This window comes from Opisthocomus hoazin, chromosome 13 (genome assembly GCF_030867145.1).
Source record: "Opisthocomus hoazin isolate bOpiHoa1 chromosome 13, bOpiHoa1.hap1, whole genome shotgun sequence".
In the NCBI taxonomy this organism is placed as follows: Eukaryota; Metazoa; Chordata; class Aves; order Opisthocomiformes; family Opisthocomidae; genus Opisthocomus; species Opisthocomus hoazin.
In genome coordinates, this window is record NC_134426.1 from 27,136,541 (window position 1) to 27,154,981 (window position 18,441).

The window sequence follows — 18,441 nt, forward strand, 5'->3', positions numbered from 1 at the left end:
GAGGGTTTAGAGGGTGGTTTATCGTTGTTTTTGTGGTTGGTTGTTTTGGTTTTTTTTTAAAGCTGATTGATTGCAATAATGAATGGAGCCCAGATTTCGGCTGGAGCAGCGGCTCGAGGCCAGCTGCTGGATTTAACGTCCTGGTTGGCTTCAGACCCTCTCAGCTATTTCAGCTTTCAGCTGTAAAATACGCGGAAGGCAAGCGGGATCTTATTTAGGGCTCTCGCAAGCCCGGATCTGCCCTCGGATGCTGGTGTCTGTAGGAGCGGGTGCCTTGCGCTTGCCAAGAGCTGCGTTGTGTACTGCTGGCTTATTTATTGCTCTGTGGTTCGCTGGGGAGCAAATCCACCCAGGACGATGGCCCGTTTACTGGAGAGAGTCCAGCGGAGGGCTGCGAGGATGAGGAGGGGACTGGAGCATCTCTCCTACAAGGAGAGGCTGAGGGAGCTGGGCTTGTTCAGCCTGGAGAAGAGAAGGCTGCGAGGGGACCTTAGAAATGCCTCTAAATATCTGCAGGGTGGGGGTCAGGAGGACGGGGCCAGACTCTTTCCAGTGGTGCCCAGCGACAGGACAAGGGGCAACGGGCACAAACTGAAGCAGAGGAAGCTCCAGCTGAACATGAGGAAGAACTTCTTCCCTCTGAGGGTGACGGAGCACTGGCACAGGCTGCCCAGGGAGGCTGTGGAGTCTCCTTCTCTGGAGATATTCCAGCCCCGCCTGGACGTGGTGCTGTGCAGCCTGCTCTGGGTGACCCTGCTTGGGCAGGGGGTTGGGCTGGGTGACCCACAGAGGGCCCTTGCAACCCTCACCATGCTGGGATTCTGTGAAATAATTAATTCGATCAATACTAAGCTCAGTAATTTCTTCATTCACATGAGTAGCAACCTGGTCTGGTGGAAGATGTCCCTGCTCATGGCAGGGGGGCTGGAACCAGATGATCTTCAAGGTCCCGTCCAACCCAAACCATTCTATGATTCCACCGTGTGGTACCTTGGCATCGGGCGGCGGGTGAAGGCAGCGCCATCCAGGACTGATCCAACTTACGGATGCTTTTAGTTTGCTTTCAAGTCTTGGTCCGCTTATCCAGGGCCGGAGGAGCATCCCGGTGCCCCACCGCCCGGGGACGGAGGTGGCCAGGCTGCGTCCCGCCGGCCGGGAGCTGGGAAGGGTTTTCTCTGCTTCCCCAGCATCTTGCTATGAGCTCATTTCAGAGAGAGATTTTCAGGAAAAATTGACAGCTGATGGCTATGGGAAGATGTTTTCAAAAGGAGAAACAATTTACAATAATTAGAAATTTATAAAATGTCTTTAAACATGGTGGTAATAGGGATAAGAAAACACTTGCTGCAGTGTAATCAGTTATTAGCAGCTGATCATTTATCTCGGTGGATAGTTGCTGCTGGTACATGAGACACGTAATAAAAGGACTCTTGATTAACTAATTTGAATATCTTTTGAGAACAAATTCTGAGTTCCCTTTTTTCTCCATTGTAACGGATCCGTACATCTGCGAGATAAACACTGAATGAATATGGTAATGAATATTATTCTGGAAGCGTAGCCCTCGCGCGCTCCCGTCGCCGTCGCAGCCCTGGCCGTGGGAAGTCGCTGTGATGGAGGTGAGAAGGAAGGGGCCTTGACGCCGCCGGCTGGGAGGAGCCGAGGCTGTGGGGTGCGGGAGGAGCGTGGGGGGGGGGTTGCTGGGGGGTCTGTAGGGATGCGGGGTTCTGGGGGGGTAGGACCAGGCTGGAGCAGCCCCTCTTTGGTCTCCGGTAAGGAGCAGGATGGCAAAACGCCGGGGCGGTGGAGCTGCCCGTGAGCAGCCACCCGTACAACACACGAGATAGCATCCCTTGATCTATGGGTTTTTTAAAAAGCTCAGCCTTTCCCTGTCTCCCTGGGAATGGAAATCTGACGAACGTCTCAAATCTGTGCCCTCTGCGAGATCCCATTACGGCTCCGTTGATAACGCGCCGCAAACCCCCGATGCCGTTGGAGATGCCGAAGCCTCGCAGCTCAGCATCTGCGCTGCGGGACCCCGGAGCGTGGCGGGCCCTGGGACGGGCCCTGGGGTGACCGGCGGCAGCGGTGGGACCGATCCCGGCTCCCTCCCGGCTGCCGTGCCCGCGCGTGGCGGTGGTCAGAGGATGTGGCCGCACGTGCGAGCGCGGCACGGCCGAAGCAGCCTGGGAAGCAGGCGTGCGTGTGTTTCTCCTTCCCGGCACCGCGGGCAAAGGGAGGAGGCGACTGCTGGGTGGGTTGAGCGGGGTCCGGTCCCAGCCCCGGCTGGTTGCTCCGGCAGCTCCCGGCCCTTCGTGCCAGCCGTCCGTGACCTCGCCGGCGGCTCAGGAGCGGTCCCCGCTGCCTGCGAGTTATTCATCGTCCTCAGCCACTAATGGACTCCATTCAGATCCTTCTCCCTCGTTCCCCCCTCCTGAACGCTGTGATTCGCGTCGCGGCTGAAGGCAGAATCCTTTCGGCAGCGGGAGCCCCAGATATTTTATATTCACCCATCATTTTCTTCCCAGGATCCCAATTTTTCCCTTCTCTCATCTCCCCCTTCCCCTTTCGGCTCCGTCCCTGGTCGGGTCACGTCGTGGCTCCGTCCCTGTCACCCGCCGTCCCCTCCTCACGTGGCTGGTGCCGAGGGACTGGGGGGCTGGATGTGGCCACGGCCGCCGCTGCGGGGACAGGGAGGTGACACTCAGACATGGTGGCCCTGCTCCTCCTCGGTTGTATTTACTGCCGCGAAAGTCCGCGTCGCCGTGGATGCGGTTCACAGGTAATTAAACTCAGCTTGGTGAGGATTTAAACATTAATATTGATGGTCAAGTTTTTAATAAAATATAGGTGGAGAGAAAGAGGTATCGATTCCCATAGGCTTTTTATTTTCTCTTTTCTCCCGCTTTTGTCGCGGGGAAGGGTTGATGCGTGGGTGAGCGTGAGATGAGGGTGTCCTGTGCTGGCACGGGGCTCTGCAGGTGAGCTCAGCCGTGATCCCAGAAGGACAAGTTGGGGAAAACTATTAGGAAAACGGGATTGATCCGTATGGTGAAGGCTGTTCCCGACCCTCCCCTCCTGGGCATCCTCTGCGGTGGGCGCAGGCTCAGCGCTGTGCTTGGGGACGGTGCCGAGCCTCCGAGGTTCCCACGTCTGCTTCTGCGTCCCGTGCGGTGCTCCCCGTTGCGACCAGGTCATGACACAGGGGACCGCGCTGCCGTCCGTGTGTCCGAGCCGGCATCGCTCCCCTTCCCGGCGTAGCCCCGGTGGGTCCGGGATGGGTGTCCCGGGGGTCCCCTGGGCTCGCCGCCCTGCTCCGGTCATCAAACCCCCGGGTTCCCGTACCGCGCCGGAGGCCGTTAAGAAGATGCTGACGGCCGTTTTTCACTCCCTGCTTCTCTGGATACACACAGGACTCAGGTTTATCTGCTTTCTCACCAATATTTTTTTATATAACGGTGAAATATTTATATTGTCCAATAAAAGGCAGTAAGCTTGCAACCTCGCGCAAATTCATCGGAGACCGGCGGCTTCGTTGCCTGAATTTTACGCCCAGCAGTGACCCCCGGTAATTGGCTCCGTATGTCTTTAGCGGGGCCGATTTACATAAGGCACGGAGGGGGCTCGGTGGCTGGGGTCACCCCACGGCCCCCCGAGCAGGGGACGGTGGTGGCCGCTCTGCAGCGTGGCTTCTCCTGTCCCGCCGCAGCGCGGCCGGGCGGGTTTTCGGTGACGCCAGGGATGAAGGGCTCGGATCCCCCCACAGTTTGGGCTGTCGTGGCTGAAATCCCCGCGGCGCCGGGGGGCACGGCTGGCTCCACGCCGGCGGTCGCGGTCCCGAGGTTTCGTTGCGATGTGAGGATGGGGGAAGCTGCAGGAGATGGAGCAAAGCGCAGGTCCTGCAGCTGGGACCGGCTCCTGGTCCTGGCAGCAGTGGCTTCTCCCAGCGCAAATCCAGTTTGCCCCAACAGTGCCCATTTTGGGCCCCTGTCAGCCAGGCAGGGGTGCTCGATGCTTCGAGTCGAGGACGGGACGTGGGTCACCAGGGCTCGGGGCTCAGGCACCTCCCTGCCGCCAGCACCTCGGCCCCCGATCTATCAAAAAGCAATTAATAGCCTCCCGCTCCCGCTCAGGTTTTACGGATTCTGTCTCTGCCCGCCGACTGCAGGGCAGTAATTAGAGTCTGTCTAATGAGGTTTTCATGGCGGGGATACGGTCTCTCGCCGCGTCTCCCCGTCAGACAAAGGCTCTGCCACCGTTGATGGTGCCCGTGGAAATTTTTGCTGGCTGTTTTCGCGACGATACAAGCCGGATAGGAGCCGGGACATCCCCCGGCACGGCCGGGCTGCGGGATTTACCGGGGAGAACCCGAGAGGTCGCTTCTCATCACATCAACCCCATCATATTTTATTTTTTTTTTTCCCACTCCCCGCATTCCACCAAAATTAAAAAGCCATCTATATCTTAAAAACCTTATTTATGAACACTTAAGCATAAGTAAGCCGTCGTTGGACAGCTTCCCTCCCCGCTGATGGATGTCATCTGGCGCCGGGGCGGACCGGGAGGGAAATCTGGCGATACAATATGCTGCGCTTGACTATTTTGACACGCGGAGTGCGATGTTTTTTTTGCAGTTACTGATGAGCTTATGGCACTGCTCCTTTTGGAGAAGCGAGGAGGAGGCTGGGGCTGGGAATATTGATTAGCGAGCTCCTGATTATCTCCACAGCCCTCTCGGCTCGCCTTTTCTTTGGCGGGGAATGCAGAATTCCTTCAATTATTCATGTAAACCCCCTCGTCGATACAGCCATCGCGCCGTGGCTGCGCAACGCGGAGCAGAATCAGTCTGGGGGGAATTATATTCCTGCAAACTTCGAACTCCAAGCTCCTAAACCACCTTTATTTTATTTTTATTTTATTTTTTCTGTTCCCCCCCCTCCCTTTTTGTTTTGTTCCAGAAGGAGCTTAATTCTGTCGCTTCGGGGGGGAAAGCGCGCCGTCTCGTAAACATTTAATTCGACTCAGCTGGGAATTTAAGAAAAATGTACCTGAGACGCAGGAGATTTGCTGTTAGAGAATGAACCCAGCAGGACGGCGGATTTTGCTCCCCGGCAACTGGGTTTTTGAGAGCCACCAGTGCAAGCGACTCGCAGGAAGGGAAGCCCCCAGGACAAACCGTAGCCCCCGACCTTGGGCCGTGGGGATCTGTGGCTCCCGCCGCCTCCGGTCGCTCCTTTGGGTGGGCAGAGCCGGGTCCCGGCGGCGCGGGAGGGAGCTTTGGCTTTCGAGGCGTTTATAAAAAGCGAGCGTTGAGCGTTCGGCGGCGAGATGCTGGCAGCCAGCTCGCAGCCCAGATGGGGGGAGATGGGTTGTTTTTTAAAGAGGAAAAAAATAACGTTAAAAAAAAAAAAGACCAGAAGGGCGGGTTGGGGAAAAAAAAAAGAGCAACTCTAAAATAGCTCTCCAGGGAGGCTGTGTGGTGAGGGGGGGTTTCTGCCGGCCTGGGTGGGAGGAAGAACCGGCAGCGTTACAGGGGGATGCTCGGAGGAGCGGTGGGCAGGGGAGCGGGCAGGACCTCCCCTTGCCCCCCACGGTCCCGGCCATGATCCCAGCCCCTTCCCACCCCGCTGGCTCTTGGGGGGGTTGAAACAGGAAGGGGAGAGCCCCAGGAGGGACAGACCGGACCCAGCTTGGTGTGGCCAAGGCGCGAGGTGGCTGTCCCTAGCCCCTGAGGGGTTTCTGCAGCTGATAAATGGATCTGCTTTGCCTCCCCAGACAGCGTTGGGTGGTCCTTGTGCCATGTGTGGGCAGGGGCACGGGCAGGGCGCTGCTGCCGGCGAGCTCCCCGATGTCTCCTGCAGGTCACCGGGGATGGTGGCCCTGTCCTGGAGAGCTTCCAGGCAGGGGAAGGAGCCATCACCGCCGGGAGGTGCCATGGAGGGGCCAGGAGGTGCCATGGAGTGGCTGGAAGGTGCCATGGTGTGACGAGGCTGGGGAGGGGTCTGGAGAACAAGTCTGATGAGGAGTGGCTGAGGGAACTGGGGCTGTTCAGTCTGGAGAAGAGGAGGCTGAGGGGGGAACTCATTGCTCTCTACAACTACCTGAAAAGAGGTTGTAGTGAGGCGGGTGTTGGTCTCTTCTCCCAGGTAACCAGCGATAGGACAAGAGGAAATGGCCTCAAGCTGCGTCAGGGGAGGTTTAGATTAGATATTAGGAAAAATTTCTTTACTGAAAGAGTGGTCAGACATTGGAACAGGCTGCCCAGCGAGGTGGTGGAGTCCCCATCCCTGCAGGTGATGGCACTTCAGGATATGGTTTAGTAGGAAAGGTGGTGTTGGGTGGATGGTTGGACTTGATGATATTAGAGGTCTTTTCCAACCTATGATTCTGCGATTCTGTGATGGGGAGATGCCATGACATGACCAGGATGTGCTGTGGCATGGCCAAGAGGTGCCATGACATGGCCAGGAGATGTCACGATGTGACTGGGACGTGCCATGGCATGGCCAGGAGATGCCATGACGTGACTGGGAGATGCCATGGCGTGACTGGAAGATGCCATGATGTGGCAAGGGGGTTGCCGTGGTGTGGCCAGGAGATGTCTGATGTGACCGGGAGGTGCCGTGGTATGGCCAGGAGGTGCCATGGAGTGGCTGGAAGGTGCTATGGTGTGACTGGGAGGTGCCATGGCATGGCCAGGAGGTGCCATGATGTGATGGGGATGTGCCGTGGTCTGGCCAGAAGATGCTGTGGCGTGACCAGGAGATGTCACGGTGTGACCAGGAGGTGCCATGATGTGACTGGGAGATGCCATGGCGTGACCAGGAGGTGCCATGATGTGATCGGGATGTGCCGTGGTGTGGCCAGAAGATGCCATGGCGTGACCAGGAGATGTCACGATGTGACCAGGAGGTGCCATGATGTGACTGGGAGATGCCGTGGCATGGCCAGGAGGTGCCATGATGTGATCGGGATGTGCCGTGGTGTGGCCAGAAGATGCCATGGTGTGACCAAGAGATGTCACAATGTCACCAGGAGGGTGACTGGGAGGTGCCATGGTGTGGCCAGCAGATGCCGTGTCGTGGCCAGGATGCACCAGATGAGGTTGCAATGGGCGATCTGCGGAGGAGCCAAGCACCGGCGTGGGACGACGTGGTCCCAGCCCACCACGCTGCTGCAGAAGGCATCTCACTTCATCCTGCAGCCTGAGCCAGGCACTCCCCAGCCCCGTGCCCCTACCACAACCCCGGAGGCTCTGCGGATCCCTTGGCTTTCCTCCCCGATGCCGACAAGAGATGCATTGCGCTTCAGGAGACCTCTTCTTCTCGCCGGCTTTTTAATGCTCTCTCTTCGGGGGCTGCCTGCTCTGCTCTTCTAATGTGCTTCGATGGAAACCCCTGGAGAGCTGCTGGCACTCGGAGCTCGCCAGCAGCGACACATTAGGATCTGTCATCTGCTGAGCATTACCTGCTTTTAAATCTGTCTCTTTGGAGCTGCGGAACTGCAGAAGGAAATATTAAAGTAAACAATAAGTGGATTTACACAAATGCGACTGATTTCCATATTTTTCATCACTTCATTTTATTACCGGGTTTACTGATACGCTCATTTATTTATAGGGCAATCCAGTATTGATTCATTCCGACGCACTATGCATAAACACATAAAAGAGAGCGATAACAATAGGAATACATTTTCCATCTTTTAAATACTGCCTTTTTTCCGATAGTCTTCATTAGACCCGCTACGAGGATGCGAGCGATGTCCTTCGGGGAGCCCCAGCCGGTCCCTCCGCCCAAGTGGCTCTGGATTTACGGGGTGTCAGGGAGAGCGGGATGCGATGCCCGCCTCTGCCGCCTTCCTCCCCCCCAGAGTTGGTGGGGTTTTTTTTTCCCACAGGAGGTTTTGGGAGATTTTATCCCAAAAAGGTGGATTCTGCTCCCCTGAGGTCGGGTTTCCGGGCTGCCTCAGTGCCGAGTGGCGCGGGATGGGCACAGAGCACGGCTGCTTCGGGGGCGAGCCTTGCTGTGCCCTGGGCACTCTCTGGCCCCCTTTTTTCCCTCCTTTTTTTTCCTCCCTTTTTTCATCCCTTTTTTTTCCTCCCTTTTTTTCATCCTGTTTATTTCCTCCCTTTTTTTATCCTCTTTTTTCCCTCCCTTTTTTTTCCTCCCTTGCTTCCCTCCCTTTTTCCCCTCCTTTTTTTCCTCCGTTTCCCTTATTTATTTTTTCTTTTTTTCTCTTCCCCCCTCTCTTTTTCTCTCTTTTCTGATCTGTTTCCTTTTTTCCCTCTTTTTTCCCCTCTTTTTTCCCCTCTTTCCCCCCCCTTCCCCCCCTTCCCCCCCTTTTTCTCCCCCTTTGCCCCCTTTTTCCCCCCCTTCCCCCCCTTTCCCCCCCCTTTTCCCCCCTCTTTTTTCCCCTCTTTTTTCCCCTTTCTTTTTTCTCCTCGTTTCCCCTCTTCCCCCAGTTTTGTAAAATACTTCTTTAATACCATTTTTTCCCCCACCAAGCGCACTTTTCAGCTCTCCCTATGAATATTAACCAGGGAGAGCGGAGCGCTACATCATCTGCGTCACGGGAAGGAGCCCATAAAAGCGCGGTGATGGATGGCGAGCGTTCCCCCTCCGCTCCTTGTTGTAAATGGGAAGGGGAAAAAAAAAAAATTCATTTTGAAATATTAACCAGGGTGGGGGCGGATGGGCTTTTCGGGCCATTTCTCTCTGCCATTCCCAAATCCATCTCCTATACATTTACGCTCCTGTAGCCTTCCTAGATAATTTTTTTCCTCGAGGACAGGAGAACGGGGCCGGGAGAATAAATTGTACCCGCAGCGAATAAACCCAGCTTGTATTTTTTCCCCCTGATTAGCTCAAGGGCAGTTTCTTTCTCTCGCCGAAAGCTGCCCGCGACGGCAGTTTAACGGCAGCAGCTTGAGACGGCCAAAGTTTGAATATCCTTGTGACGGAGAAAAGAGCAAAGCGAAAGCCCTGCTAATTACAAAAGTTGCTTTATGAAAGATAATTCAAAGCAATAATTTAGCAAACATAATCAAGTAGCGCAGATGGGGATTTTGATGAATAGTTTGCAACATGCAATTAGCAGCTCTTGCAGTTACATATCATTAACCCTCAGAGCACAAAAATTATTTTCTCATTATTAGATGAAAAGGTAAAATTAAGCTGACTAGACAGTAAAGGAACAAACTACAATTAATTACCTTCATTTATTACAGTCATTATTTTAAACTTTTTTTTTTTTTTACTCTGATAGATAGATGAAAACATCTAAATGAAAAGTTTTGTTCTGCTAAATGGGAGGTGAAACTTGGCGATGCTCGGGGGGCCGGAACTCCACCCCAGCTCCATCCCCAACGTGGGGGCCAGCGGGACCCCCCCCCGTCACCCCACTGCTTCATCCACACCGGGGACACGGAGCCCCACGCGTCCCTGCCCCGCTCCTCCGCCAGCTGCCCGGGGAACTTTGCATAATTTGCAGGCAAATGATTTTGCAGGAAAATAATTTTGCAGAAAGATATTTTTTGCAGGGAAGGATTTTTGCCGGAAAATCATTTTGTAGCCCCGCGCATCCCTGCCCCGCTCCTCCGCCAGCCTGGACCCTTGCCGCCAGCTGCCCGGGGAACTTTGCATAATTTGCAGGAAAATGATTTTGCAGAAAGATATTTTTTGCAGGGAAAGATTTTTGCCGGAAAATCATTTTGTAGGCTCGCGAGAAATGCGGTCGCGCTGGGAATTCGCCCGCCCGGGTGGCCCCTTCTCCTGCCGACGGTCGGACCTCAGCCTCCGGCCGCGTTGGCTTCGACGCTGAAGCCTTTCGTGTCGCCGTGTGTGCCCGCAGCAGATGGTTCGGAGCTGCCAACTGTCAGCAAACGCGCGAAAAAAATAAATTCAGAAAAAATGAAAAAGGAAAAAAAAATGAAGGGGGAAAAAAAAGACCCAACTAAACCAGCCAGTGGGAAAAAAAGTGCATGAGGTGCTGTTGGTGAGGGTGGTGAAAGAAGCTTGAGGTGCTTTCCCCGCTGGCTGGGTCGTGAGCGGGGGCCGTAGCTCACCCGGGGCCGGGCGTCCGGAGGAGGCAGGAGGGTGGCGGGGCTGGCACCGGGCTGCGGGCTCAGCCCGAGGACTCCGGCGGTGCGGAGGGAGGCAACGGCTCGGGCATCCTCGCCCGGACCGGGACGCTGCGGAAAAAGAGGGGTGGGAAAAAACAAATAACCTAAGGAGCTGAACGTCGTCCGACTCCGCTCCCAGGAACTTTGCCAAAGCGTCGTTAGACTTGTCAGGAAGCATTACAACAAAATGAAGAACCAGCCGCAGTTTTCTTGCGTTCGGGATCCTATGCTTTATAAAGTAAATTATTAATGCATTTGTTTTTTCTCTGTTAAGCAGTTATTTGCAGCAGTCTCGGTGTATTTCTCATTAGAAGTAACATCATCTGAAGAACTTATATTGATTCTTCTTTTTTTTTTTAAATCTCCGAATCATGAACGTGAACACCATATTTCTGCGACGTACCCTTTAACTGGAATCCTCAGGCTTTATTTTTCTGTTATTGATCTTTTTGACGTGCGTTGCCTTCTGGCCTTGCGAAAACGGCGCGAGCTGCTTCTGCCTTGGGAGGGATGGCCTGGGGGGTGCGAGAGGTGTGGGGCTGTGGGCGTGCGGTGGGGCTGTGCACACGTGTGATGGGTTCGTGCATGTGTGTGATGGGATTGTGCACATATATGATGGGTCTGTGGGTGTGCAATAGGCTTGCACACACGTGTGATGGAGCTGTGGGTGTGCAGTGGGGCTGTGGGTGTGCAGTAGGTTTGTGCACGCGTGTGATGGGGCTGTGGGTGTGTGATGGGTTTGTGCACGTGTGTGATAGGATTCTGCACATATATGATGGGTCTGTGGGTGTGCAATAGGCTTGCACACACGTGTGATGGGGCTGTGGGTGTCCAGTGGGGCTGTGGGTGTGCAATAGGCTTGTGCACACGTGCCATGGGGCTGTGGGCGTGCGATGGGGCTGTGGGTGTGCAGTGGGGCTGTGGGTGTGCAGTAGGTTTGTGCATGCGTGCGATGGGGCTGTGGGCGTGCGATGGGGCTGTGGGTGTGCAGTGGGGCTGTGGGTGTGCAGTAGGTTTGTGCATGCATGCGATGGGGCTGTGGGTGTGTGACGGGTTTGTGCATGTGTGTGATAGGATTGTGCACATATATGATGGGTCTGTGGGTGTGCAATAGGCTTGTGCACATGTGCAGTGGGGCTGTGGGTGTATGATGGGTTTGTGTGTGTGTAACGGGCTGGTGCACACGTATGGTGGGGCTGTGGGTGTGCAATAGGTTTGTGCACACATGATGGGTGGGTCTGTGGTTGTGTGCAATGGGGCTGTGTATGTGTGGTGGGTTTGTGGGTGCGTGATGGGTCTCTGAGTGTGTGTAATAGACTTGTGCACATGTATGATGGGTCTGTGGGTGTGCAATGGGTTTGTGCCCATGTACAATGAGTCTGTGCACGTGTGTGATGGTTCTGTGTGTGTGATGGATCTGTGTGCGTGTGCGATGGGTTGGGGGTGTGCAGTGGGTCTATGCGTGTGTAATAGGATTGTGCACATGTACGATGGGTCTGTGGGTGTGCAATGGGTTTGTGCCCACGTACAGTGGGTCTATGGGTGTGTGATGGGTCTGTGGGTGTGTGTGCAATGGGTCTGTGTGGGTGTGCGGTGGATCTGTGTGTACGTGTGATGGGTCTGGGCTGGGTTTGTGTGGGTGTGCGAGGCGTGTGTGGGTGTGCAGTGGGTCTGTGCGTGTGTGTAATAGACTTGTGCACACGTACGATGGGTTTGTGCCCATGTACAATGAGTCTGTGCACGTGTGCGATGGGTCTGTGCGTGTGCGATGGGTTGTGGGTGTGCGATGGGTCTGTGGGTGTGTGTGCAGTGGGTTTGTGTGGGTGTGCAAGGGGTCTGTGGGTGTGCAAGGGGTCTGTGGGTGTGCAGTGGGTCTGTGCGTGTGTGATGGGTTGTGGGTGTGCAAGGGGTCTGTGGGTGTGTGTGCAATGGGTTTGTGTGGGTGTGTAAGGGGTCTGTGGGTGTGTGATGGGTTGTGGGTGTGTGTGCAATGGGTTTGTGTGGGTGTGCAAGGGGTCTGGGTGTGCGATGGGTCTGTGGGTGTGTGTGCAGTGGGTTTGTGTGGGTGTGCAGTGGGTTTGTGTGGGTGTGCAATGGGTTTGTGTGGGTGTGCAAGGGGTCTGTGCGTGTGCGATGGGTTGTGGGTGTGCGATGGGTCTGTGGGTGTGTGTGCAGTGGGTTTGTGTGGGTGTGCAAGGGGTCTGTGGGTGTGCAAGGGGTCTGTGGGTGTGTGTGCAGGGGGTTTGTGTGGGTGTGCAAGGGGTCTGTGGGTGTGCAAGGGGTCTGTGGGTGTGTGTGCAATGGGTTTGTGTGGGTGTGCAAGGGGTCTGTGCATGTGTGATGGGTTGTGGGTGTGCGATGGGTTTGTGTGGGTGTCCAGTGGGTTTGGGGGTGTGCGATGGGCCTGAGTGAGAGGTTTGTGGGTGCCTGCAGTGGGTTTGTGGGTGCCTGCAGTGGCGCAGTGGGTGTGTGCGATGGAGCTGTGCGGGTGTGCAAGGGGCTTGCGGGTGTGCAGTGGACCTGTGCTCGCGTGTGACGGGTTTAAGGAGTCGGTCGGACGCGGGGTGCTGGGAAGACGGGGGCTCCCCGGCACACAGCCGGTGCCGTCCAGCCCCTGTCACCCAGAGCTGTCCCCGGCTCCCCCCTCGCCCCTCCGCAGCCCTCCCGCTCTCCCCGACTTCTTTACACATCAGCAAAAAAATAGCAAAGGCTTGAATGTATTTTTTTCATCAGTTTTCTTCAACATTTGGGGTCTCTGCTGCCGCTTTCTCCCCCGGCAGCTGTTCCTCTCCGCTGAAAAAGAGCTCATTTGTGGTTTGCTGCCACCAGTATTTAGATGGAAATAACCCACTACTTATCCTGCACTCGATCTCATGGATGTAAGAATAAACCCAGCGCCGGTGCGACGCAGATCCCGCGCCGTCGGAGAGGCGATGCTCAGACGGTCGCTTCTCGCCCGTGCCGGGAGGAGGACCGGCTGCGCCGGGGGAGTTTTACCATTTTGTCAGTCAATTATAATAATATTTCTGCTTCCAAATGTTTAAAAAGTTGGCTTCGGAAGGTATAATCATGGCACTGAGGCCAGCCTGACAATAGTAATTAATTAGGCTATTACGCATTCTACAGTGATAATTGCTTTGCTGGAAAGTCACCAGCCATGAAAAGGACCCGGCGCGTCAATGTAATTCATCGCGCGGCGGCGATCCCGCGCCGCTGCCGTGCCTCACCTTGAGCCCGCGGGTGCTGCGGAGGGAGACCGAGGAGGGGGGGAGAAATCACAGAATCCCAGAATCCCAGCATGGTGGGGGTTGGCAGGGACCTCTGTGGGTCACCCAGCCCAACCCCCTGCCCAAGCAGGGTCACCCAGAGCAGGGGGCACAGCACCGCGGCCAGGAGGGTCTGGAATATCTCCAGAGAAGGAGACTCCACAGCCTCCCTGGGCAGCCTGGGCCAGGGCTCCGTCACCCTCAGAGGGAAGAAGTTCTTCCTCGGGTTCAGCTGGAGCTTCCTCTGCTCCAGTTTGTGCCCATTGCCCCTTGTCCTGTCGCTGGGCACCACTGGAAAGAGTCTGGCCCCATCCTCCTGACCCCCACCCTGCAGATATTTAGAGGCATTTCTAAGGTCCCCTCTCAGCCTTCTCTTCTCCAGGCTGAACAAGCCCAGCTCCCTCACCCTCTCCTCGTAGCAGAGATGCTCCAGTCCCCTCCTCATCCTCATAGCCCTCCGCTGGACTCTCTCCAGTAGCTCCTCATCTTTCTTGAACTGGAGAGCCCAGCACTGGACACAGCACTGCAGATGGGGCCTCACCAGGGCAGAGCAGAGGGGGAGGAGAACCTCCCTCGCCCTTCTGCCCACACCCCTTGTGATGCACCCCAGGATCCCATTGGCCTTCTTGGCAGCCAGGACACGCTGCTGGCTCATGGTCACCCTGTCATCCCCCAGCACTCCCAGTCCCTCTCCACAGAGCTGCTCTCCAGCAGGTCCACCCCAAGCCTGTACTGGTGCCTGGGGTTGTTCCTCCCCAGCTGCAGGACCCTGCATTTGCCCTTGTTGAACCTCATCAGGTTCCTCTCTGCCCAAAATGGAAATTAATAGTACGTCGACACGTAACGTGGAGGCAGAGCTCGCCGCCGGCCGCCGAGGGCTTTGCGCGCGGAGGGAGAGCGCTTGGCAGCGGGTTCGCCATCGCCGATGGCATCGCGGCGATGAGGGGAGCGGGGATGATGCCATCCCGACCCCATCGAGCTGGGGCTGCTTGCGGGGATGTTTGTCTCCCCCTGTTTTTAGCAATTTTCTCCTCTTTTTGGCAGGACACGGGTGGCATTGCCCTCTGAGGTGGGGACACAGGGTTTGCTCCAGCTTCTGCCCCGAGGAGCAAACATTAGGGGATTTTTTTTTTCCTACGAAACCTTGATTTGAGGGCTGGGGTGGCCTTTTTCTGGGTGTTTATTCAGCTCCACGTGAGGAATAACCGCGTTCCCAGAGGTTTCGGGTGGAGAGACGTGGTCCGCAGGAGCAAGGCGTGGGGATGCTGCAGGGTTCTGCCCACCTGGAGCCGTGGCGTTCCCGGTGCGGGATGCTCGGATCTCCGTCGGGATTGCCGCAGAAGCCGGGACAGGCGTCAGAATTTCCCCTTGCGAAACGCCGCTGGGCTGTGCCCGCTCCCGCTCCTCTCCCATGCAGAGCCCAAAGTGTGTGGGGACAGGGTGGGGGTGTCACGCAGGGCTGAGACCCCCGAGCGCCCCGGCACTGCCGTGTCCCTGCGCCCGTACGGACCCCCCGGCACCTCCCCGACGCCGCGACGCGCAGGCAGTGCCGCTCGCCCTCCGCTTGCTGCCTCCCCCCTCCCCTCCCCGCGTTATGATTATTATTTTAAAGCACCCTGAAGCCAAGCGTTTTTGTGGAACGCTGAAGAAAAGCCCCCAGATTCCTCCTCCGCTGGAAGCGCGGCGCCGAGAACGCGGGTTTGTGTACGAGCCGCTATAAAAAGCCCGGCTTTATACAATTTTAACAATAGAAAAATGATCTTTGTGCCGTGGTGCCTGCGAGCCGGGAAGGAGCGGGCGGTTTGCTCGGGGGGCTGCGGGATTACAAATGAGCGGTTTGCGTGGGGTTTGAATGACAAGCGCTCGCGAGCCGGGCTGGCGGGGCGGCACGGAGGAGGGACAAGGTGCTCCGGTGCGGGAGCTGCCGCCGGGCTGAGGCGTGAAGTTCGGGCTTCGATGGATAATTAGCCCGTCGGTGGCTTAAGAGTGGTTTCCTTGACTGCTCTGCTGCTGGTGGTAGCGCATCTGCCAGCACCGAGTGCCGGGTGGGCGCCTCCTCCTCCCTCACCAGTTGGCACGGGAGCCCAGCTGGGATCAAACTGGGCATCTTCTGGCTGGGAATGGGCCACCTCCATCGCCGGCTCCTGCTCCCGGGGCGGCGGGGACGCAGAGGTCCCCGTGTCCCGCTGGCACCCCATCCCCTCCGCTGCGGGTGGGGCTGGGTGTGCAGCGGTGGGAAGGGGACCCTCGGCCAACAACACGCGCCAGAGCCCGGTGGGCAGCGGCCCCCGCCCCGAGGCGTTGGCGCGCCTTGGGTAACGAAGGGCGAGTAAATGATTGAATGATTCATGCTCATAAATGTTGGATGGGAGCGCGCAGCGGATTAATAACGCTGCTTGGTGATTAGCGACGCGGCGTGCCGTCTCCCTGCCACCCAGCCGGCGCGGGGGTCACCGGCACCCCGGCAGCCGAGGGGGACAGGGGCCTGATGTCCCGGGGCCGGCGTGAGCATCGCTCCCGGGCCGTGCCGTGCTGGGGAGGGTGGCCGGGGAGGGCTGCGTGCCGGATCCGTCCCCAGCGAGCACAACAACAGGCAGGCTTCTTTATTTCTTATTTAAGCGCCGACATTAAATTATAATTTTCATTTACTCAGAGCGCATCAATGATTTAGGGCGACGCGACGTGGCGGTGGCACGAGGAGTTTAGCCAAAGGCAACGAGCGGCTGCGCAGGGCGCGGAGCGGGCGCAGAGCCGTGCCGGGGGGGATCCGCGTGCCAGCGATGGGCGGCACCAGTCCCGGTGACCCAACGGAGCCGGTTCCCTCCTCCGAGCCCGTCTCTCACCCTCTTTTTCCATCTCCCCGCAGGTGATTGCGCTTAGTAAGAGAAGCAAGGAGGCTGAGACGGCTTTCCTGAGCGTTTACAAGCAATTAATCGAAGCTCCAGGTAAGCAGCGCGCTGGCGACCTGGCTGCCTAACGAGTTGGGTGCCGGTGGCGAGAGGAGCCGGCGAGGACTGCGGCAGCGCTGCCGGCCCCGGCCCCGGCTGGCATCGCCGACCTCCGCCGGCGCATGGTGCCCTGGAAATACCCGCCGAGGAGAGGAGCGGAAGCAGCGTTTCAGCCCCCGAGCCAAATGCATCTTGACGTTAGGAAAGGAATACGTTTGCTCAGCCCGTGTAGTAACGCTGCCGCTGTCCCCCGTTGCCTTTCCGACGGTAAGTTAACCGAAACGACCCAGCGCCGGCTCGCGGCACGGCTCCCGGCACCGGCCGCGGCTCGGCGACGGCTTTCCAGGGAGTACCCTCCCCGTCCGGGGCACCGCTTCAAGTCTTGGGAGGGGGGAAACTGAGTCACGGGGCAGCCGCCGAGGCTTGTGTTGGCAGAGCTGGTGCTGGGGCTGGGTGAGGGGCTGGGAACCCCCTCCCCGCTGCTCCCCGCTCCGCGACGTGGGCTCTGCCGTGCTCTGAGCCGGGCGGTCGGCGGCACGGAGCATCCCCCGGCACGGCGAAGACGGAGAGCCGCAAATGGCTGGAGATGCGCAGAAGGGCTCCTGCAGGGCCACTAATTCATTTTGCAGACGTTTAGGAATAACAAAATGTTTTAATGATTTCTTAGGGGAATTAGGGAGACATATTTTTGTCCTCATTAAATTTTCTCCTCTGCTACGAGAACCAAATGTCAGCTCGGCTTCCAGAACCCAGTTATCTTCCCTCCCCGCCTCCCCGCGCTCACCCGCTGTGCTCCTCCTGCTTGCACACGCGTGCACACGGATGCAGGCGCGTCCACACACGTGCACACCCCAGAGCTGCTCCCCTGCGATCTCTCCCCCCCCCTCCTCCTCCTCCTCCTCCTCCCCGCTCGCTGCTCTCCTGCAGCATCCATCTCTCGCTCCCCTCTCCCCCCCTGCTCCCCGAGCCCTGCCCGTCGTTCTGTCCCCGTCCGTTCCGTGTCCGTGTGTCTCTCGACAGGCGAACTCTTTGTGGAGCACTTTGCAAGCGCCACATAAGTCCTGATTCGGCATTTTTTTGCTTTGAATGGCTGCTGTCAACACAAATCTCTGGCAGAGACTGTAACGGAGCCTGATTGCTCAGCAAGTATTTTGATAAGTGAGCTGGCTGTGCGTCTGTAATTACGGGAGAAAACCGTAAATCTTTTGGATATTGTTCACACAGATGTGGCGTGAAGGGAAGGGGGGAAGCAGTAAAATGTGTTAAAAGCATAATTAATGTCATTGTTGTTGGGGATGATTTGATTTAAGGCTGACTTTGGCTCGTGGAGGGATTCGTGGGGCGCCAGTGGATGTGTTTGAGCAGGTTGGGATGGGGGGGGAAGGAGCTGCCGCCCCGGTGGGAGAGGTGACGGCACCGCGGATGCGCCGTGGAGGTACCCTGGGTGCACCATGGAGGTACTGTGGGTGCACCATGGGTGCACTATGGATACACCGTGGAGGTACCGTGGGTGCACCGTGGAGGTACCGTGGGTGCACCATGGACACACCATGGAGGTACCTTGGATGCACCGTGGAGGTACCCTGGGTGCACCATGGATGCACCATGGAGGTACTGTGGGTGCACCGTGGATGCACCGTGCATGACCATGGAGGTACCTTGGATGCACCATGGATGCACCATGGAGGTACCGTGGGTGCACCATGGATGCACCGTGGAGGTACTGTGGGTGCACTGTGGATATACCGTGGAGGTACCGTGGGTGCACCGTGGATGCACCATGCATGACCATGGAGGTACCTTGGGTGCACTGTGGATGCACCATGGAGGTACTGTGGGTGCACCGTGCATACATCATGGATGCACCATGGAGGTACCATGGATGCACCATGGATGCACCATGCATGACCGTGGGTGCACCATGAGGGTACCTTGGGTGCACCATGGGTGCCCCGTGCTCCTCTCGGAGCCGGGCAGCAGCGCCAGGCTGATGCTACCATTCAGCCCCCAGCGTGGAGATCTCCACCGAAGGCCAGGTGAAGTGGCCAGGGCCTGGGGACACGGGTGCTCCCTGGAGCTGTGCATGCTCGGGAGAAGGTGATGA

General features: G+C 57.2%; 1 protein-coding gene across 5 annotated transcripts in view; it reads left to right on the top strand.

Moving 5' to 3' along the window:
- Positions 1 to 18,441, top strand: part of CUX2 (cut like homeobox 2) — a 75,038-nt gene that overhangs the window by 39,061 nt on the left and 17,536 nt on the right. For 3 of the 5 annotated variants that reach the window (XM_075434788.1, XM_075434787.1, XM_075434790.1), the window contains exon 2: positions 16,256 to 16,334. In XM_075434788.1, the coding sequence (XP_075290903.1) occupies positions 16,256 to 16,334 (79 nt within the window). Of the gene's footprint in view, positions 1 to 15,041; positions 15,088 to 16,255; positions 16,605 to 18,441 lie in introns of those variants that run through there. The other 2 variants (XM_075434789.1, XM_075434786.1) reach the window with 2 other exon arrangements.